Raw genomic sequence first — 23264 nt, 5'->3', positions numbered from 1 at the left:
CCAATCACACAGGAAGAGGAGGAGGAGGATTGTGTCAGCATGGAGGTAGAGCCTAGCACTCAGCATCAGCAGCAATCTTCAAGGGATCATTTACAGTCCGAAGAAACCCATGGACTTGTACGTGGCTGGGAGGAGGTGGCTGCGGATCATGTCGTCCTTAGTGACCCAGAGGACTCCGGACTGAATGCCTCAGCAAACCTACGCTGCATGGCCTCCCTGATCCTGCAAAGCCTGCGGAAGGATCCTCGTATCCGTGGTATCAAGGAGAAGGATCATTATTGGCTGGCAACCCTCCTTGATCCAGGTTATAAGGGTAAGGTTGCGGACTTTATCTTGCCGTCGCAGAGGGAGCAGAGGATGAAACATCTTTGGTAGGCCTTGCAGAAAGGTTTGTGCAATGCGTTTCCAGAGCCTGGGAGGTTACAATTTCCTGGTCCTCTTGGACAAGGTGTTGCTGAGGCTTCAGTCAGTCACAGAAGAAGCGGTGAAGCAATGAATTTTTTAGTCTGCAGCCCCAAGGTATGATCGGTTCCTGCAACCATCGCCAGCGTCTGATTCACATGTTGCAGGAATGCCAAGGGGCAAAATCAGACTTGGACACCTTTCCCACCGAAAATCTTCTGGGTTACTGGGTCTTGAGGATGGATCAAGGCCAGAGTTTACACAGTATGAAATTGAGCTACTGGCCTGTCCTGCATCCAGCGTTCTTTCGGAACGCACGTTCAGTGCTGCTGGAGACTTTGTAACGGATCACAGGGTGCGCCTATCCACCTAATCAGTCGATCGGCTGACCTTCATAAAAATGAATCAGTCTTGGATCACCAGCTACCAAGCACCTAATGCTGATGTAACCGAATATTTTTTTTTAAATGTGAGATCCCTTCAAGACTGCCTATGCTGATGCTGAGTGACTATCCTGTTATGCTAAGTGACTATCCTCTTCCTCCTCAATGTTCATGCTGATAGCTTATAAGAACATTTTTGGTTCTGGGCACCGCCACCAGTGGCTAAGGCCCAATTTTTCAGCCCCTGTTTAACAGGGGCGTGTAATTACAATTTTTGGTGCAATACTTTGCAGCAGGGCTCATTCCTGCCCGCCAACTAGAGTATCTGTGAGGGCTTGTAGTGTTGTGGTACCAGCACCAGTGCCTAAGGCCCAATTTTTCAGCCCCTGTTTAAGAGGGGCGTGTAATTACAATTTTTGATGCAATATTTTGCAGCAGGGCTCATTCCTGCGCTCCAGCTAGAGTATCTGTGAGGGGTTGCAGTGTTGTGGCACCAGCACCAGTGCCTAAGGCCCAATTTTTCAGCCCATTTAACAGGGGTATGTAATTACAATTTTTGATGCAATAATTTTCAGCAGGGTTTATTCCTGCGCTCCAACTAGAGTATCTGTGAGGGGTTGCAGTGTTGTGGCACCAGCACCAGTGCCTAAGGCCCAATTTTCAAGTGGTCCGTTCGAATGTTCTGATGGGAACCAAACCAGTTTTTAAAAAAAAAGTGTGGGGTCAAACCCAAAATCTGTACCAGACCCTTATCCAAGCATGTAGCTTGGCAGGCCACAAAAGGAGGGGGGTAAGCGAGGTCCCCCCTCTCTGAACCATAACAGGCCACAACATTGGGGGGTGCTTTGGGGCAGGGGGGACAAGGGCTTCTCATCCCCACAACCCTTGCCCAGTGGTTGTAGGGGTATACAGGCAGGGGGCTTATTAGAATCTGGTGGAAGCCCCCTTTAACAAGAGGGTCTGCAGATCCCAGCCCCCCCTATGGGAATGAGTACGGAGTACGCAGTACCCCTATTTATTCACCAGAAAAGTGTAAAAAATACATAAAAACACAAACGCAGTTTCTGACAAATCCTTTATTAAAAAGAATGCCCCCTGAAGTAAATCCAGTGTCAATCGCTATGAAAGCCGACCACCGATCCAAAAAACAAACAAAAAAAAAAGGTGCGCACACAATGCTTACCTTATGGCAACTGACACAGCTCTGGTTCCCACCAACGGTAAATAAACAAAAAGGGTCACCTGTTATCGGCACTCCAGGGCCTCCAAAATGTGATAGGTAGTCAGAAAAATAAATGTGTAATTTACAGTATGCTATTTTAAAGCCTAAAGGTGCTCCTTGGATTTTGGGCCTCTATGTGATTAGACTCTGAAAAAGTCTCACATATGTTGTATCACCATACAAGGGGAAAGTAGTAAAATGCATTTTGGAGTGTAATTCTAAGTGTGACCATACTGTGTGTTATGATATTTTATTAATTGACAGCTTTGTGTAAAAAAATACGTTTTCTTTTTATATTTTTTTAAAAACTTGTGGCAGAAAAATTAAATCCTCAAAAGACTCATCATGCCTATAAAAAATACCTTGAGGTGTTTACTCTTCAAAATGTGGTGATTTTGTGGATTTTTCTCCTATCCTGGCACTTTAGTGCCTCAAGAAATGTGAGTGATGGTCAGGAAATCAGATGCACTATTTGCCTGAAGGTGTTCCTGGGATTTTGGGCCCCTCCATGCATCCAGACAGAACAAAAAGTCTCACACATGTGGTATCCCCATGCTTGGAAAGTGTGGAAGAATGTGTTTTGTGGTGTAATTCTTGTGCCCCGTACACACGGTCGGATTTTCAGACGGAAAATGTGTGATAGGACCTTGTTGTCGGAAACTATCGACCGTGTGTGGGCTCCATCACACATTTTCCATCGGAATTTCTGACACACAAAGTTTGAGAGCTTGCTATAAAATTTTCCGACAACAAAATCCGTTGTCGGAAATTCCAATCGTGTGTACACAAATCTGACGCACAAGGTGCCACGCATGCTCAGAATAAATTAAGAGATGAAAGCTATTGGCTACTGCCCCATTTATAGTCCCGACATACGTGTTTTACGTCACCGCGTTTAGAACGATTGGATTTTCCGACAATTTTGTGTGACCGTGTGTATGCAAGACAAGTTTGAGCCAACATCCGTCTGAAAAAATTTATGGATTTTGTTGTCGGAATGTCCGATCAATGTCCGACCGCGTGTACGGGGCATAAGTATACCCATGTTGTGTGCGAGAAATAACTTGTTAAAATGACAACTTTGTGAAATAAAATCAGATTTTATTTAATTTCTATATTTTCCAAAAAAGATTGTGGAAAAAATGTACATCAAAAAGATCATTCTGTCTCTTACTAAAAACCTTGGACTGTTTACTTTCCATAAAGGTGTCATTCGGGGGTATTTGTACTGTCCTGGCATTTTAGAGACTCATAAATTTAGATATTCAGTCAGAACATCAGGAATGATTAATTTTCATTATATACACTATACATTGTAGACTTTATAACTTTCACGCAGAGTAGATAATATACACAGATTTTCCTTGTATTTTATCCAAAGAAATGTAGAAAAATACATTTTGCCCTAAATTTACGAAGAAAGATTATTTACTTGCAATTTTTTATTAAAAAAAAAAAATATTTATGTTCAGTTTTTTTTTCTATTATATATTAACTAAAAGAAAGCTTTACATGTCTCAAAAAATGATATAAAATTATTTTGGGTACAGTGTTACATGAGTAATTGTCAGTCAAATTATCACTGTGCTGGAAATGAAAGAATGGCGTATACAGGAAGGGGGAATAACATGGCGGTCTTTAAGTGGTTAACAAACAATACAAACTAAGAGAGAATCTAAATCAAAACCTTTATAATTGAAGATAATAAACAATAAAGTGTATTTATTATTGGTTGGACCAATGAGAAGCCGGCTTCTTCAGTAATACATAAAAAGAGTAATAATGTACAGAAACCGATATCAACCAATAAGAAGTGTTGTCCATGTATTGTCATATCTGGCCATGTATTAGCACAGTTTAGTTGTATGGTGCGGTCTGTGTGAGTGCGGGACCGAGTCATCTCTATATGTTTAGAGGATCGTATTACTAGAATTCAATCCCTGCAGTCTCAGATCTATCAAACCGAACCTGAAAAACATTCAATATATCCCCCCCCCCCCCCAACACACCACTGTTATCATGAGAAAGATTGTTATCTTATGTGAATTCTCTGATGTAGCACAAGGTTTCCCTTCGTCGTGAAAGATTTCCCGCACACTGAGCATGAATAAGGACGCTCACCTGTGTGAACTCTCCGGTGTACAATTAATTTTTCGTTTGTAATGAAACATTTCCCGCACTCTGAACATGAATGGGGGCGCTCCCCTGTGTGAAGCTTCTGGTGTCTATTAAGATTGCTTTTCAGAGTGAAACGTTTCCCGCACTCTGAACATGAATAGGGACGCTCACCTGTGTGAATCATCTGGCGTTTAACAAGAATTTTTTCCCCAGTGAAACCTTTCCCGCACTCTGAACATGAAAAGGGATACTCACCTGTGTGAATTGTCTGATGTTTAAGAAGGCCTATTTTTTGAATGAAACATTTCCCGCACTCTGAACATGAATAGGGACGCTCACCCGTGTGAATCATCTGGTGTTTATCAAGACTATTTTTCTCAGTGACATTTTTCCCGCACTCTGAATATGAAAAGGGACTTACACCTGTGTGAATTGTCTGATGTGTAAGAAGTCTGTGTTTTGTAGTGAAACATTTCCCGCACTCTGAACATGAAAAGGGACTTACACCTGTGTGAATTGTCTGATGTGTAAGAAGTGTGTGTTTTGCAGTGAAACATTTCCCGCACTCTAAACAAGAAAAGGGGCGCACACCAGTGTGAATTTTCTGATGTAGAAGAAGTTGTCCTTTACTAATAAAACATTTCCCGCACTCTGAACAAGAAAAGGGGCGCACACCAGTGTGAATTTTCTGATGTTCAAGAAGCTGTCCTTTCCTAATAAAACATTTCCCGCACTGAGAACATGAATAGAGACGCTCAGCAGTGTGAATTTTCTGATGTTCAAGAAGTTGTCCTTTACTAGTAAAACATTTCTCGCACTCTGAACATGAATAAGGACGCTCCCCGGTGTGACTGTACCAGTGTGTAAGAAGGTTTTGTTTGCTAGTGTAACATTTCCCGCACTCTGAACATGAATAGGGACGCTCAGCATTGTGATATTTCTTGTGTTTAAGAAGTTCTCTCTTTTTTGTGAAAAGTTTCCCACACACTGAACATGACAATGAAGTCTCTTCTGTGTGATCTCCTTCCTGCCCTGAAGAAGATTCCTCGGGAATAGACGGATCTATTAAAGTATTTCTACTGTGAGATCTTAGAGTCCTGGAATGTGATTTATCAGAAGATTCCTCAGACGTATTCCGCACATTATGGTCATCTGCTGAGAAATAATTTTACAATAAATGTTAGAAGAATTTTTGGAATCTTGTATTCAATGTCCCTTTACAGTGCGATCCCCTTTATATCACTGTGCCCCTTTACATTACAGTGCCCCCCGCAATCACAGCCCCCCATCACTGTGCCCCTTTACATTACAGTGCCCCCCGCAATCACAGCCCCTCCCCCTTACAGTGCCCCCCGCAATCACAGCCCCCTCCCCCTTACAGTGCCCCTTTACATTACAGTGCCCCCCGCATTCACAGCCCCCCATCATTGTGCCCCTTAACATTACATTGCTCCCCCGCAATCACAGCCCCCTCATCACTGTGCCCCTTTACATTACAGTGCCCCCCGCAATTACTGTGTACCTTTACATTACAGTGCCCCCCACATTCACAGCCCCCCATCATTGTGCCCCTTTACATTACATTGCCCCCAGCAATCACAGCCCCCTCGTCACTGTGCCCTTTTAAATTACAGTGCCCCCCGCAATCACAGCCCCCAGCACAGTGCCCCTTTACATTACAGTGCCCCCCCGCAATCACAGCCCCCATCACTGGGCCCCTTTACATTACAGTGCCCCCCACAATCACAGTCCCCCATCACAGTGCCCCTTTACATTACAGTGCCCCCCACAATCACAGCCCCCCATCACAGTGCCCCTTTACATTACAGTGCCCCCCGCAATCACAGCCCCCTCATCACTATGCCCGTTTACATTGCAGTGCCCCCATAATCACAGCCCCCCATCACTGTACCCCTTTACATTACAGTGCCCCCCCACAATCACAGCCCCCCATCACTGTGCCCCTTTACATTACAGTGCCCCCCACATTCACAGCCCCCCATCACAGTGCCCCTTTACATTACAGTGCCCCCCACATTCACAGCCCCCCATCATTGTGCCCCTTTACATTACATTGCCCCCAGCAATCACAGCCCCCTCGTCACTGTGCCCTTTTACATTACAGTGCCCCCCGCAATCACAGCCCCCAGCACAGTGCCCCTTTACATTACAGTGCCCCCCCGCAATCACAGCCCCCATCACTGGGCCCCTTTACATTACAGTGCCCCCCACAATCACAGTCCCCCATCACAGTGCCTCTTTACATTACAGTGCCCCCCACAATCACAGCCCCCCATCACAGTGCCCCTTTACATTACAGTGCCCCCCGCAATCACAGCCCCCTCATCACTATGCCCGTTTACATTGCAGTGCCCCCATAATCACAGCCCCCCATCACTGTACCCCTTTACATTACTGTGCCCCCCCACAATCACAGCCCCCCATCACTGTGCCCCTTTACATTACAGTGCCCCCACAATCACAGCCCCCATCACAGTGCCCCTGCACAATCACAGCCCCCCATCACAATGCCCCTTACAGTCATGGTCCCCCATCACTGCCTCTTTAAATCTCTTCCTCCCCTGCACAGTCCTACCTTCAGCAGGGCAGAGGCAGTTATCAGCCCTCTGTGTCCTCTGCCGGGTCTCCCGCCCCACAGACAATGTCATCCAATCAGCAGGGCAGGGGGTGGGAGGAGCTGCAGATCTGAATGCTTGGTAATAAGAAAAGACTCCCACTCTCTCTCCAGATCTCCTGCTCCCTTCCCTGCCAATTAACTTATATAGTCAGTGAGGTGAGAGGCCCGGGGGAGGGCACACAGGCTGTTATGACCGCACAGCAGGAGGTGAGTGGTGACCGTGCTCTGTAATAGTCCTGTCTGGACTGCAGTCGCCACTTACCTCCTGCCACGTGGACCGGTCATCAACAGGCCATGGACTGGTACTGGTCTGCAGCTTGGGGACCCCTAATCTACAGTGTCTACACCTCATTTGTTGGGAACATGACGTTATATTGAGGAATGGAGATGGGCCTTTCATATGGTATACAGTATCTCCTCCTCATTTGTTGGGAACATGACGTTATATTGAGGAATGGGGATAGAATTTTCATATAGTGTACAGTATCTCCTCCTCATTAATTGTGAACATTGGTTAATGTGGTAAATATAATTGCCTTCTTCTGGTGAGGACTAGAGTTGATTCTTTCAAATGGTTTTCAATACACACAGTACATTGGGCGGTGGGGTAGGTACACTGATGATCTTTTTACTATCAGAAGTTAGGGTTTCTCAGTTTTTCCTGTGCAGAATGATGTGACATTCTCCATTTTGTATGTGAGCAGAATAGATTGTGTGTAATTAAATAGAAAAAAAACAAACCTCTGTATACGGAAGGGGTGCTTTGTTTTTAGAGCTCTGTGGATGAGGAATAATCTGGTTCCAGATGACTAAAAAAAAATGACTGGAGGTTCTTCTTATTAAAAATACTGTATATTAATAATTGAAGGACAAACATTTTAGAATGTTGATCTGGGAAGCTGATTGCCTCTTGGGATCAGGAAAGAACATTTTAACCTAAAGAAAATGAGGCCGAGCTTTATATGGTTATTCTGTCTTTCTGCTGGGTGAATTCAGTAGACATAGACCTTTTCTCCTCTGATGTAACAATGTAAATACAAACTTTGTACTCATAGAAGTAAAATAATAATGGAAACTGGTTCTATATTTAGTGTTTTTTTACTTACTTGTGTCCATATGTAGAGAAGATTCCTCCTGTTTACTTTCCATAGTCATCTCCCCCTCCTCCATAGACTGCTGATCTCCACTCACCAACCTCTCTTCTTTTTCCTCTTTATACTCAACTTTGATGTCTTTCAGTTCTTCACCCTAAACCCCAAAGATGGTAGAATACATTGGTAAAAATAATCAAGAGATTACACAGAAGAATGTCCTCTCATGAATTAGAATACATTTTGAGTTCTAGTTATTGAGTCCCACCTACCTGATGATGGTGAGGGATGGTGTGATGTTCCCGTGTGGAATTCCGGGAATACAGAGGAAGGGGACATCTCTCTGGTGGGTTCCCATTACTGGATCCATCTGTAGGAAACACACACACTGATTGAATACATTGTTTCTATGTGTTTATTAGCTGATGGGGGATCTAGGTGGACCCTCCGTACTGCTCTCTTCTTTACAATAAAGTCTCCTCTTACCCGGTGATGTGAGGGGCGGCTGATTCTCCATCATGAAGTCCTTGTAGAGATCCTTGTGTCCTTCTAAATACTCCCACTCCTCCCAGCTGCTGGGTGTTAATGGATCACCAGATATTTTCTTCACCACTTAAAAATCCTGTGTAAAGACAGAAAATAATAACAGTGATCACCAAAAATATCCCAGAATCCTCCTCACCTCTCTGATCAGGCTTGTATTTTATTAATAGAAAAAAAAAATGATGTCATATGAGCTCCCAAAATCTTACTCACCTCTTCCTGATATATATATACAGGACTCTTCTCTCTGGACAGATAACAAACTGAGAATTATCTGGACTGTACCGGCATGAATGATATCTATGTCTCTGGTCTATAAACTAGAAGCTCTGGATGAACAGTTGGATAAATGGTTCTATATTTAGGATGTATCTGGTCTATAAACCAGAAGCTCTGGATGGACAGTTGGATAAATGGTTCTATATTTAGGATGTATCTGATCTATAAACCATAACAGACGTCACAGTGACTATGGAGGAAGAGGACGGACATGACGGGGGGGGGGGGGGGGGTTACTGGGTGTAGATATATAATAATATTTTATTACCTCCTCAGCTGTAGGAATATCTCCCTCCTCTTCCAGCATGTGTTCCACGCTGAAGATGACATCACTTCCTGTCTGTAGATTACATTTCCTGTCTTTGTTGACATCACTTCCTGTTTGTATCTTCTATCACTTCCTGTCTCTGCATTCCATGAACAATAAGTGAGATTACCACCTTGTGGAGAAGATACACACTGCAGCCGGTGTTTTTTTAAAAACTTTGACAGATACTTCTTGATTTTTTCTTTAGCTTTGGTGCTTAAAGTGGAACTTTAGTCAGAAAATTAGGTCCTGCTAGATTACCTCAGGCTGGCCCCTTTTGCACGTACAGCTTTTTAAAATATTAAAAATAAGTGCCTATCAGTGTTTAAAATCCAGTAATATACAATCTATTGTAAAGCGCTGCATAAACTGTTGGCGCTATATAAATTTTGTATACGAATAACAATGTATAGTAATCTCACCCTTCTCTGCACATGCTCATTTGCTCTCTATTTTTAGGCATGGTGCAGAATTTGTAGAGGCCAATAGGCTGCTCAGGGGCTGTTTTCGGATGGATTAGAACTTTTTCAGAAGTATTCGAATTGAATCAAAAATAGTGAACCCTTCCGAATTCAGTGTGAAAAGTAGCTGGTTGTTAAGGACCAAGTGGCTGTAGTGTCCTTAATAGGGATGAGCTTCGAGTTCGAGTCGAACGTAAGTTCAACTCGAACATCGGCTGTTCGACCGTTCGTCGAATTATGAACATTATGGGCCGTTCACACCAAATTTGTGTGGCGCGTCACGGCCCACAATTCACTGCGGCATCGCAGTGCATTGCTGGCTGATGATTGGCCAAGCATGCACTATGACCCATATGCTTTGGCCAATCACAGTGCGGTAAGAACGAAGAGCCATAATTGGCCAAAGGCAGGGTGGCTTTGGCTAATTATGCTTCAGGGGATTTAGTACACGCCCCACAATATATCAGGCCGCCTGGAAGAGAGAGAGAGAAAGACAGTGTCATTTCATTTGAGTTAGAGCAGGCAGGTGAGTCAGTTAGCTGCAGTCAGTGTATTGTGTATATATATGCATCCCAGGTGTTGTGTGTATATATATATATATATATATATATATATATATATATATATAAATGAACATCAGGTGGGTTACCCTCTTGTCTTGATATCTTTGTTAGACCAAAGCACCGTCAGGGTGGACTCCCAAACTTCCACCATAAATAATAGAAAAACTCATGGAACGATGCTTGATGCCAAAATGAGTGTCCTTTACTGAAAAGTTAATCCATAGAATATTGCAAAATACAAGCAAGCCACTGTACAGTTCCGAGCGCCACTCGCTCTTCGTCAGGCTTTTCAGCCTGAAAAGCCTGACGAAGAGCGAGTGGCGCTCGGAACTGTACAGTGGCTTGCTTGTATTTTGCAATATTCTATGGATTAACTTTTCAGTAAAGGACACTCATTTTGGCATCAAGCATCGTTCCATGAGTTTTTCTATATATATATATATATACACTGTATTCAGTTTAGCTAGATCCGTTCCTGTTATTCTCTTCCTAATATACTCTTATGCCGCGTACACACGAGCGGACTTTGTGGCATACTTTGCCCGGCGGACTTTTCGACGTACTTTACGACGGACTTTCTGAATGAACGGACTTACCTACACACAATCAACCAAAGTCCGACAAATTCGTACGTGATGACGTACGACCGGACTAAAACAAGGAAGTTCATAGCCAGTAGCCAATAGCTGCCCTAGCTTGGCTTTTTGTCTGTCGAACTAGCATACAGACGAGCGGACTTTTCGACTGGACTCGAGTCCGTCGGATAGATTTGAAACATGTTTCAAATCTAAGTCTGGCAAACTTTTGAGAAAAAAAAGTCCGCTGGAGCCCACACACGATCGAATTGTCCGAAGGACTCCGGTACGCCGGAAAAGTTTGCCGGAAAGTCAGCTCGTGTGTACGCGGCATTACAGGCAGGCAGCTGCAGTATTTTCAGTCAGTGTACTGTATCCTGTGCAAAGTGTGCAACTAAAGCTAACTGCAGACAATTGCTGGTGTTCTCTTCCGAATAATACCTCAGGCAGGCAGCTGCAGTATTTTTAGTTAGTGTACTGCATCCTGTGCACAGTGTGCAACTAAAGATTAATGCAGACAATTGCTGGTGTTCTCTTCCTAATAATACCACAAGCAGACAGCTGCAGTATTTTCAGTCAGTGTACTGTATCCTGTGCACAGTGTGCAACTAAAGCTAACTGCAGACAATTGCTGGTGTTATCTTCCTAATAATACCACAGGCAGGCAGCTTCAGTATTTTCAGTTAGTGTACTGTATCCTGTGCACAGTGTGCAACTAAAGCTAACTGCAGACAATTGCTGATGTTCTCTTCCTAATAATACCACAGGCAGGCAGTTGATTCAGCTAGCTGCAGTATATTAGTGTACTGTATACTGGGCACAGTGTGCAACTAAAGCTAACTGCAGACAATTCCTGTTGTTTTCTTCCTAATAATACTACAGGCAGGCAGGCAATTCAGCTAGCTGCAGTATAGTCTGTATATATATATACATCCCAGCTTTGTCCAGCTACATCTCACTGCAGGCCATTCCTTGTGTACCTATTCCAATACATCAAAGACAGTATGTCTGGAAGGCCAACAAGGAGAGGCAGACAGTCACAGGCCAATAAAAGAGGGCAAGCAGGCTCTGTGTCTAGAGGCAACAGTGCTGGTCGTGGACATGGTGCATCCTCATCAGCACGTGGCCATGGGGCGCGCTTGTCTTTTTTCTCGGCAGCTGGCCGTGTTGAGCCACAACATGCCGAAGAGTTGGTAGAGTGGTTGACCAAGCCGTCCTCATCCTCCTCATCCTCTGTCACCCAGGCTACCTTGGCTGCCAATACAGGTGCCAGAGTGGCCTATTCCTTGGACTCGAGGTCTTCATCAGTCATTCCTTCCCTAGCCCAACCGGAGGAGTCCCCCGAACTGTTCGACCACAGTGTCGGGTAAATGCTGCAGGAGGATGTGCAGCGTTTTGAAGGCTCCGATGATGGTACCCAGCTTGAGGAAGGCAGTAACGTGAGCCCAGAGAGAGGGATTGCCCAAGAAGGACAACAAACTGGCAGTCATGTTCCCCCAGCTGCAGCATACTGCCAAGTTTGCTCCAGTGATGAGGAGGGAGGGGATGATGAGCTCACTGACTCTACGTGGGTGCCTGATAGGAGAGAGGAGGAGAGGGCAGAGGAGGAGGAGGCATATCTCCAATGAGGCAGGATGCCCTCCAGGGGCCAGCTTAAGGGCAGCCAACCGACTGCATCACACCTCAGAGCTCCGCAAGTGTAGGGCGCTGGTGACTCCACGCGTTATTCCAAAAGTTTTTCGGTGTGGGCCTTTTTTGAAACGTGTGCAGCAGATCGCACCATTGCTATTTGCAATATATGTTTGAAGTGTATCAAGGCTGGACTAGACATCAAGCGCTTGGGCACCACATGCTTAATCAGACATATGTCAAGCTCCCATGCAGCCCGTTGGCAACACTACCTAAAAGACCCACACCACACCAGCGGTTGAATGCTAGCTTGGCTAAATTGCTAGCAGTTCAACTGCTGCCTTTTCAGTTGGTAGACTCTGCCCCCTTCCGTGAGTTTGTGGAATGTGCACTACCTCAGTGGCAGATTCCCAAACGCCACTTTTTTGCATGCAAAGCGATTCCGGCTCTCTACCGGCATGTGGAAGTCAATGTCCATGCCTCGCTGGACAGGGCAGTCAGCGGTAAGGTGCATATTACTGCTGACTCATGGTCCAGCAGGCAAGGACAGGGACGTTACCTATCTTTCACTGCGCACTGGGTGACTCTGCTGTCAGCTGGGAAGGGTGCAGGACAGGGTGCAGTAGTGTTGGAGGTTGTTCCGCCACCACGCCCCCAAAATTCTACTAGTGGTGATTCTGCCACACCTCTCTCCTCCACCCCCTCCTCTTCTTCTTTCTCCATGGCCTCTTCCCATGCTGATTTGTCCTCGGAACCAGCGGTGCTCCGTAGGCATTCAAGGGGCTACACAAGCACGCAGGCAAAAAGATGCCATGCGGTGCTTGAGCTGGTGTGCTTGGGGGACAGGAGCCACACTGGGGCAGAGATTCTGTCAGCTCTGCAGGGGCAGGCTCAGAGGTGGTTGACGCCACGCCAGCTTAAGCCAGGTATAGTGGTTTGAGACAATGGCACCAACCTCCTCTCCGCCCACTGACAGGGACAACTGACCCATGTGCCCTGTTTGGCTCACGTCCTTAACTTGGTGGTGCAGCGGTTCTTGGGTAGGTACTCGGGCTTACAGGATGTCCTGAGGCAGGCCAGGAAAGTCTGCGTGCATTTCCACCAGTGCTCGGCTGGCTGACCTCCAAAAGGAATTTAACCTGCCCAAGAACCGCCTAATCTGTGACATGCCCACCAGGTGGAACTCAACGTTGGCCATGCTGCAGCGGTTGCACATGCAGCAGAAGGCCATCAATGAGTACCTGTGCGACTATGGCACCAAGACAAGGTCAGGGAAGCTTGTTTTTTTTTTCCCATGCCAGTGGGCCATGATCATGGATGCATGCACTGTCCTGTCACCATTTGAGGAGGCCACGAGGATAGTGAGCAGTGACAGTGCATGCATCAGTGACACTGTCCCTCTTGTCCACCTTTTGGAGCACACGCTGCGTGGAATAATGGACAGGGCACTTGAGGCAGAACAGAGGCAGGAAGAGGAGGACTTCCTTACCTCTGAAGGCCCCCTTTATCCAGACAGTGTTCCTGCGTGCCCGCCAATCACACAGGAAGAGGAGGAGGAGGATTGTGTCAGCATGGAGGTAGAGCCTAGCACTCAGCATCAGCAGCAATCTTCAAGGGATCATTTACAGTCCGAAGAAACCCATGGACTTGTACGTGGCTGGGAGGAGGTGGCTGCGGATCATGTCGTCCTTAGTGACCCAGAGGACTCCGGACCGAATGCCTCAGCAAACCTACGCTGCATGGCCTCCCTGATCCTGCAAAGCCTGCGGAAGGATCCTCATATTCGTAATATCAAGGAGAAGGATCATTATTGGCTGGCAACCCTCCTTGATCCACGTTACAAGGGTAAGGTTGCGGACTTTATCTTGCCGTCGCAGAGGGAGCAGAGGATGAAACATCTTCGGGAGGCCTTGCAGAAAGGCTTGTGCAATGCGTTTCCAGAGCCTGGGAGGTTACAATTTCCTGGTCCTCTTGGACAAGGTGTTGTTGAGGCTTCAGTCAGTCACAGAAGAAGCGGTGAAGCAATGAATTTTTTAGTCTGCAGCCCCAAGGTATGATCGGTTCCTGCAACCATCGCCAGCGTCTGATTCACATGTTTCAGGAATACCAAGGGGCAAGATCAGACTTGGACACCTTTCCCCCCTCTCTGAACCATAACAGGCCACAACATTGGGGGGGTGCTTTGGGGCAGGGGGGACAAGGTCTTCTCATCCCCACAACCCTTGCCCAGTGGTTGTAGGGGTATACAGGCAGGGGGCTTATTGGAATCTGGTGGAAGCCCCCTTTAACAAGGGGGTCTGCAGATCCCAGCCCCCCCTATGGGAATGAGTACGGAGTACGTAGTACCCCTATTTATTCACCAGAAAAGTGTAAAAAATACATAAAAAAACAAACGCAGTTTCTGACAAATCCTTTATTAAAAAGAATGCCCCCTGAAGTAAATCCAGTGTCAATCGCTATGAAAGCCGACCACCAATCCAAAAAAACAAACAAAAAAAAGAGGTGCGCACACAATGTTTACCTTATGGCAACTGACACAGCTCTGGTTCCCACCAACGGTAAATAAACAAAAAGGGTCACCTGTTATCGGCACTCCAGGGCCTCCAAAATGTGATAGGTAGTCAGAAAAATAAATGTGTAATTTACAGTATGCTATTTTAAAGCCTAAAGGTGCTCCTTGGATTTTGGGCCTCTATGTGATTAGACTCTGAAAAAGTCTCACATATGTTGTATCACCATACTAGGGGAAAGTAGTAAAATGCATTTTGGAGTGTAATTCTAAGTGTGACCATACTGTGTGTTATGACATTTTATTGACAGCTTTGTGTAAAAAAATACGTTTTCTTTTTATATTTTTTTTTAAAACTTGTGGCAGAAAATTAAATTCTCAAAAGACTCATCATGCCTATAAAAAATACCTTGAGGTGTTTACTCTTCAAAATGTGGTGATTTTGTGGATTTTTCTCCTATCCTGGCACTTTAGTGCCTCAAGAAATGTGAGTGATGGTCAGGAAATCAGATGCACTATTTGCCTGAAGGTGTTCCTGGGATTTTGGGCCCCTCCATGCATCCACACAGAACAAAAAGTCTCACACATGTGGTATCCCCATGCTTGGAAAGTGTGGAAGAATGTGTTTTGTGGTGTAATTCTTGTGCCCCGTACACACGTTCGGATTTTCAGACGGAAAATGTGTGATAGGACCCTGTTGTCGGAAATTACGACCGTGTGTGGGCTCCATCACACATTTTCCATCGGAATTTCTGACACACAAAGTTTGAGAGCTTGCTATAAAATTTTCCGACAACAAAATCCATTGTCGGAAATTCCAATCGTGTGTACACAAATCTGACGCACAAAGTGCCACGCATGCTCAGAATAAATTAAGAGATGAAAGCTATTGGCTACTTCCCCATTTATAGTCCCGACATACGTGTTTTACGTCACCGCGTTTAGAACAATTGGATTTTCCGACAATTTTGTGTGACCGTGTGTATGCAAGACAAGTTTGAGCCAACATCCGTCTGAAAAAATTTATGGATTTTGTTGTCGGAATGTCCGATCAATGTCCGACCGTGTGTACGGGGCATAAGTATACCCATGTTGTGTGCGAGAAATAACTTGTTAAAATGACAACTTTGTGAAATAAAATCAGATTTTATTTAATTTCTATATTTCCCAAAAAAGATTTTGGAAAAAATGTACATCAAAAAACTCATTCTGTCTCTTACTAAAAACCTTGGACTGTTTACTTTCCATAAAGATGTCATTTGGGGGTATTTGTACTGTCCTGGCATTTTAGAGACTCATAAATTTAGATATTCAGTCAGAACATCAGGATTGATTAATTTTCATTATATACACTATACATTGTAGACTTTATAACTTTCACGCAGAGTAGATAATATACACAGATTTTCCTTGTATTTTATCCAAAGAAATGTAGAAAAATACATTTTGCCCTAAATTTACGAAGAAAGATTAGATTATTTACTTGCAATTTTTTATTAAAAAAAAAAATATTTATGTTCAGTTTTTTTTTCTATTATATATTAACTAAAAGAAAGCTTTACATGTCTCAAAAAATGATATAAAATTATTTTGGGTACAGTGTTACATGAGTAATTGTCAGTCAAATTATCACTGTGCTGGAAATGATAGAATGGCGTATACAGGAAGGGGGAATAACATGGCGATCTTTAAGTGGTTAACAAACAATAAAAACTAAGAGAGAATCTAAATCAAAACCTTTATAATTGAAGATAATAAACCATAAAGTGTATTTATTATTGGTTGGACCAATGAGAAGCCGGCTTCTTCAGTAATACATAAAAAGAGTAATAATGTACAGAAACCGATATCAACCAATAAGAAGTGTTGTCCATGTATTGTCATATCTGGCCATGTATTAGCACAGTTTAGTTGTATGGTGCGGTCTGTGTGAGTGCGGGACCGAGTCATCTCTATATGTTTAGAGGATCGTATTACTAGAATTCAATCCCTGCAGACTCAGATCTATCAAACCGAACCTGAAAAACATTCAATATATCCCCCCCCACCCCCAACACACCACTGTTATCATGAGAAAGATTGTTATCTTATGTGAATTCTCTGATGTAGCACAAGGTTTCCCTTCGTCGTGAAAGATTTCCCGCACACTGAGCATGAATAAGGACGCTCACCTGTGTGAACTCTCCGGTGTACAATTAATTTTTCGTTTGTAATGAAACATTTCCCGCACTCTGAACATGAATGGGGGCGCTCCCCTGTGTGAAGCTTCTGGTGTCTATTAAGATTGCTTTTCAGAGTGAAACGTTTCCCGCACTCTGAACATGAATAGGGACGCTCACCTGTGTGAATCATCTGGCGTTTAACAAGAATTTTTTCCCCAGTGAAACCTTTCCCGCACTCTGAACATGAAAAGGGATACTCACCTGTGTGAATTGTCTGATGTTTAAGAAGGCCTATTTTTTGAATGAAACATTTCCCGCACTCTGAACATGAATAGGGACGCTCACCCGTGTGAATCATCTGGTGTTTATCAAGACTATTTTTCTCAGTGACATTTTTCCCGCACTCTGAATATGAAAAGGGACTTACACCTGTGTGAATTGTCTGATGTGTAAGAAGTCTGTGTTTTGTAGTGAAACATTTCCCGCACTCTGAACATGAAAAGGGACTTACACCTGTGTGAATTGTCTGATGTGCAAGAAGTGTGTGTTTTGTAGTGAAACATTTCCCGCACTCTAAACAAGAAAAGGGGCGCACACCAGTGTGAATTCTCTGATGTTGAAGAAGTTGTCCTTTCCTAATAAAACATTTCCCGCACTCTGAACAAGAAAAGGGACGCTCACCAGTGTGAATTCTCTGATGTTGAAGAAGTTGTCCTTTACTAATAAAACATTTCCCGCACTCTGAACATGAATAAGGACGCTCCCCAGTGTGACTGTACCAGTGTGTAAGAAGGTTTTGTTTGCTAGTGTAACATTTCCCGCACTCTGAACATGAATAGGGACGCTCAGCAGTGTGACTGTACCAGTGTGTAAGAAGGTTTTGTTTACTAGAGTAACATTTCCCGCACTCTGAACATGAATAGGGATGCTCAGCAGTGTGACATTTCTCGTGTCTAAGAAGTTCTCTCTTTTTTGTGAAAAGTTTCCCGCACACTGAACATGACAATGAAGTCTCTTCTGTGTGATCTCCTTCCTGCCCTGAAGAAGATTCCTCGGGAATAGACGGATCTATTAAAGTATTTCTACTGTGAGATCTTAGAGTCCTGGAATGTGATTTATCAGAAGATTCCTCAGACATATTCCGCACATTATGGTCATCTGCTGAGAAATAATTTTACAATAAACGTTAGAAGAATTTTTGAAATCTTGTATTCAATGTCCCTTTACAGTGCGGTCCCCTTTATATCACTGTGCCCCTTTACATTACAGTGCCCCCCCGCAATCACAGCCCCCCATCACTGTGCCCCTTTACATTACAGTGCCCCCCGCAATCACAGCCCCCTCCCCCTTACAGTGCCCCTTTACATTACAGTGCCCCCCCCCGCAATCACAGCCCCCACATCACTGTGCCCCTTTACATTACAGTGCCCCCCGCATTCACAGCCCCCCATCATTGTGCCCCTTAACATTACAGTGCCCCCCGCAATCACAGCCCCCTCATCACTATGCCCGTTTACATTGCAGTACCCCCATAATCACAGCCCCCCATCACTGTGCCCCTTTACATTACAGTGCCCCCCCACAATCACAGCCCCCATCACAGTGCCCCCCCACAATCACAGCCCCCCATCACAATGCCCCTTGCAGTCATGGTCCCCCCATCACTGCCTCTTTAAATCTCTTCCTCCCCTGCACAGTCCTACCTTCAGCAGGGCAGAGGCAGTTATCAGCCCTCTGTGTCCTCTGCCAGGTCTCCCGCCCCACAGACGATGTCATCCAATCAGCAGGGCAGGGGGTGGGAGGAGCTGCAGATCTGAATGCTTGGTAATATGAAAAAACTCCCACTCTCTCTCCAGATCTCCTGCCCCCTTCCCTGCCAATTAACTTATATAGTCAGTGAGGTGAGAGGCCCGGGGGAGGGCACACAGGCTGTTATGACCGCACAGCAGGAGGTGAGTGGAGACCGTGCTCTGTGATAGTCCTGTCCGGACTGCAGTCACCACTCACCTCCTGCCACGTGGACCGGTCATCAACAGGCCACGAACTGGTACTGGTCTGCAGCTTGGGGACCCCTAATCTACAGTGTCTACACCTCATTTGTTGGGAACATGACGTTATATTGAGGAAAGGAGATGGGCCTTTCATATGGTATACAGTATCTCCTCCTCATTTGGTGGGAACATGACGTTATATACTTTATACTCATAGAAGTAAAATAATAATGGAAACTGGTTCTATATTTAGTGTTTTTTTACTTACTTGTGTCCATATGTAGAGAAGATTCCTCCTGTTTACTTTCCATAATCATCTCCCCCTCCTCCATAGACTGCTGATCTCCACTCACCAACCTCTCTTCTTCCTCTTTATCCTCAACTTTGATGTCTTTCATTTCTTCACCCTAAACCCCAAAGATGGTAGAATACATTGGTAAAGAGAAACAAGAGATTACACAGAAGAATGTCCTCTCATATATTAGAATACATTTTGAGTTCTAGTTATTGAGTCCCACCTACCTGATGATGGTGAGGGATGGTGTGATCTTCCTGTGTGGAATCCCAGGAATACAGAGGACGGGGACATCTCTCTGGTGGGTTCCCATTACTGGATCCATCTGTAGGAAACACACACACTGACTGAATACATTGTTTCTATGTGTTTATCGGATGATGGGGGATCTAGGTGGACCCTCTGTACTGCTCTCTCCTTTACAATAAAGTCTCCTCTTACCCGCTGATGTGAGGGGCGGCTGATTCTCCATCATGATGTCCTTGTAGAGATCCTTGTGTCCTTCTAAATATATCTGTTGTCAAGCAGTGAGCTGGAGGCACTGTGATGTGTGGGAGACCCGGGAGAGGGCACACAGGCAAAGTGATACAGGAGCACAACAGTAGGTGAGTGGTGACCTTGGTCTGTGATAGTCTGGGCCAGACCGTGGTCATCGCTCACTTCCTGCTGTGTGGACCAGCCATCAACAGGCCACAGACTGGTACTAGTCTGCAGCTTGGCGGTTGGGGACCTCTAGTCTATAGTGTCTACACCTCATTTGTTGGGAACATGACTTTAAATTGAGGAATGGAGATGGACCTTTCATATGGTGTACAGTATCTCCTCATTTGTTGGGAACATGATGTTATATTGAGGAATGGGGATAGAATTTTCATATAGTGTACAGTATCTCCTCCTCATTAATTGTGAACATTGGTTAATGTGGTAAATATAATTGCCTTCTTCTGGTGAGGACTAGAGTTGATTCTTTCAAATGGTTTTCAATACACACAGTACATTGGGCGTGGGGTAGGTACACTGATGATCTTTTTACTATCAGAAGTTAGGGTTTCTCAGTTTTTCCTGTACAGAATGATGTGGAATTCTCCATTTTGTATGTGAGCAGAATAGATTGTGTGTAATTAAATAGAAAAAAAGAACCTCTGTATACGGAAGGGGTGCTTTGTTTTTAGAGCTCTGTGGTTGAGGAATAATCTAGTTCCAGATGACTACTAAAAATGACTGGATGTTCTTCTTATTAAAAATACTGTATACTAATAATTGAAGGACAAACATTTTAGAATGTTGATCTGGGAAGCTGATTGCCTCTTGGGATCAGGAAAGAACATTTTAACCTAAAGAAAATGAGTCCGAGCTTTATATGGTTATTCTCTTTCTGCTGGGTGAATTCAGTAGACATAGACCTTTTCTCCTCTGATGTAACAATGTAAATACAAACTTTGTACTCATAGAAGTAAAATAATAATTGAAACGGGTTCTATATTTCGTTTTTTTTTTACTTACTTGTGTCCATATGTAGAGAAGATTTCTCCTGTTTACTTTCCATAGTCATCTCCCCCTCCTCCATAGACTGCTGATCTCCACTCACAAACCTCTCTTCTTCTTCCTCTTTATCCTCAACTTTGATGTCTTTCAGTTCTTCACCCTAAACCCCAAAGATGGTAGAATACATTGGTAAAAATAAACAAGAGATTACACAGAAGAATATCCTTTCATGGATTAGAATACATTTTGAGTTCTAGTTATTGAGTCCCACCTACCTGATGATGGTAAGGGATGGTGTGATCTTCCTGTGTGGAATCCCGGGAATACAGAGGAAGGGGACATCTCTCTGGTGGGTTCCCATTACTGGATCCATCTGTAGGAAACACACACACTGACTGAATACATTGTTTCTATGTGTTTATTAGCTGATGGGGGATCTAGGTGGACCCTCCGTACTGCTCTGTCCTTTACAATAAAGTCTCCTCATACCCGGTGATGTGAGGGGCGGCTGATTCTCCATCATGAAGTCCTTGTAGAGATCCTTGTGTCCTTCTAAATACTCCCACTCCTCCCAGCTGCTGGGTGTTAATGGATCACCAGATATTTTCTTCACCACTTAAAAATCCTGTGTAAAGACAGAAAGTAATAACAGTGATCACCAAAAATATCCCAGAATCCTCCTCACCTCTTTGATCAGGCTTGTATTTTATTAATAGAAAAAAAAATGATGTCATATGACCTCCCAAAATCTTACTCACCTCTTCCTGATATATATATACAGGACTCTTCTCTCTGGACAGATAACAAACTGAGAATTATCTGGACTGTACTGGCATAAATGATGTCTAGGTCTCTGGTCTATAAACTAGAAGCTCTGCATGGACAGTTGGATAAATGGCTCTATATTTAGGATGCGTCTGGTCTATAAACCAGAGGCTCTGGATGGACAGTTGGATAAATGGTTCTATATTTAGTATGTATCTGATCTATAAACCATAAAAGACGTCACAGTGACTATGGAGGAAGAGGACGGACATGACGGGGGGTTACTGAGTGAAAATATATAATAATATCTTATTACCTCCTCAGCTGTAGGAATATCTCCCTCCTCTTCCAGCATGTGTTCCACTCTGAAGATGACATCACTTCCTGTCTGTAGATTACATTTCCTGTCTTTGTTGACGTCACTTCCTGTTTGTATCTTCTATCACTTCCTGTCTCTGCATTCCATGAACAATAAGTGAGATTACCACCTTGTGGAGAAGATACACACTGCAGCCGGTGTTTTTTAAAAACTTAGACAGATGCGTCTTGATTTTTTCTTTAGCTTTGGTGCTTAAAGTGGTTGTATACCTTTATTTTTAACTTTTACCTACAGGTAAGCCTATAATAAGGCTTACCTGTAGGTAAAAAAAATATCTCCTAAACCTACAGGTTTAGGAGATATTCCCCTCGCAATGAGCCGCTGACTGCAGCGGCACATGCGCACATGGGGATTCTCGGCTGACAGCCCGGCAAACTCTGGAGCTTGCCGGGCAGAAGTTTCCCGCGTGCATGCGCGGGAGTGACGACATCGCGGCTCCGGCCACTCACAGCGCCGGAGCCGCGATACCCGGAAGACACGCCGAGGGGAGATGTCAGCTCCCTTGGCGTGGACCAGGTGAGATGCCGGCGCCTCGTTCTAAGGTAAGTATCTGATAATGAGCTAGTTTGCGGCGCAAACTAGCTCATTATGCCTTTTTCCTTGCAGGTGTAGAAAAAAAAAAAAGACAGCGGGTATACAACCGCTTTAAAGTGGAACTTTAGTCAGAAAATGAGGTCCTGCTAGATTACCTCAGGCTGGCCCCTTCTGCACATACTGCTATTTAAAATATTAAAAATAAGTGCCTATAAGTGTTTAAAATCCAGTAATATACAATCTATTGTAAAGCGCTGCGTAAACTGTTGGTGCTATATAAATTCTGTATACGAATAACAATGTATAGTAATCTCACCCTTCTCTGCACATGCTCATTTGCTCTCTATTTTCAGGCATGGTGCAGAATTTGTAGAGGCCAGTAGGCTGTTCAGGGGCTCTTGGCTTCAGCAAAATGGCCGCCTCTGATCATAAAAAATAGGAGCAATGCTGGAGGCAATTTACATTGCACATTTAATTTGGAAGCATAATTATTATAGTGGAATGTATGCTTTTTGCTAAAGAAAATTAGTTTATTTTTAATTTTTTATTACCTCCAGTAATCATTTTTCAATTTCCCTTTGGGATTAATAAAGTATTCTGTATTGTATGACGTTGTTTTTGGTAAAGTTCCACTTTAACGGCATGTCATACCGCTGTTATATAAAAAAAAGCAAGGACAAGACAGCTGACTCCTAAAGGTAATGGGCTGCTTTGGAATGGCCTCCCTTTTGCGCTGCTCATGTGCGCCCTCTAGAGCATTCAACAGCATTCTCCATGATCACTGAGTCCATCAGACACGGCAGATCACAGAGCGGGGTACAGGACCAATGAAATTGGCCCTGTCGCATGTGATCACTGTGACCAATCACAGCCATCACAAATGTGCTCTAAGGCTGCATGTTGGAGCCACAACTCTGTTTCTTCTTACATCGA

General features: G+C 44.3%; 1 protein-coding gene across 1 annotated transcript; it reads right to left on the bottom strand.

The window, feature by feature from the left end:
• Positions 1–3175: 3175 nt before the first annotated feature.
• On the bottom strand, positions 3176–21830 carry LOC141104984 (uncharacterized). The gene is made up of 8 exons (XM_073594793.1): positions 21735–21830; positions 21143–21278; positions 20929–21026; positions 20672–20813; positions 19396–19493; positions 19142–19280; positions 16812–18043; positions 3176–5056 (listed from the first exon to the last, which is right to left on the bottom strand). Exons 2-8 carry the CDS (start codon positions 21174–21176, stop codon positions 4040–4042), a joined length of 2760 nt encoding a protein of 919 aa, XP_073450894.1. The 5' UTR covers positions 21177–21278; positions 21735–21830; the 3' UTR covers positions 3176–4039.
• Between the last annotated feature and the right edge of the window lie 1434 nt (positions 21831–23264).

The sequence above is a fragment of the Aquarana catesbeiana genome, linkage group LG08 (genome assembly GCF_042186555.1).
Source record: "Aquarana catesbeiana isolate 2022-GZ linkage group LG08, ASM4218655v1, whole genome shotgun sequence".
NCBI classification, from domain to species: Eukaryota; Metazoa; Chordata; class Amphibia; order Anura; family Ranidae; genus Aquarana; species Aquarana catesbeiana.
This window is presented reverse-complemented; position numbering and strand designations above follow the sequence as displayed.

Bases quoted from the DNA above. Each gene is read 5' to 3' on its own strand.
- LOC141104984 (XM_073594793.1), bottom strand. From the start codon at position 21,176: ATGATGGAGAATCAGCCGCCCCTCACATCACCGG. The intron at 21,027-21,142 runs GTATGAGGAGAC...TGTTTCCTACAG, and splicing joins GCCGCCCCTCACATCACCGG to ATGGATCCAGTAATGGGAAC. The intron at 5,057-16,811 runs ATAAGATAACAA...AAGAAATATCAC, and splicing joins TGCTACATCAGAGAATTCAC to AATGCTGAGCGTCCCTATTC.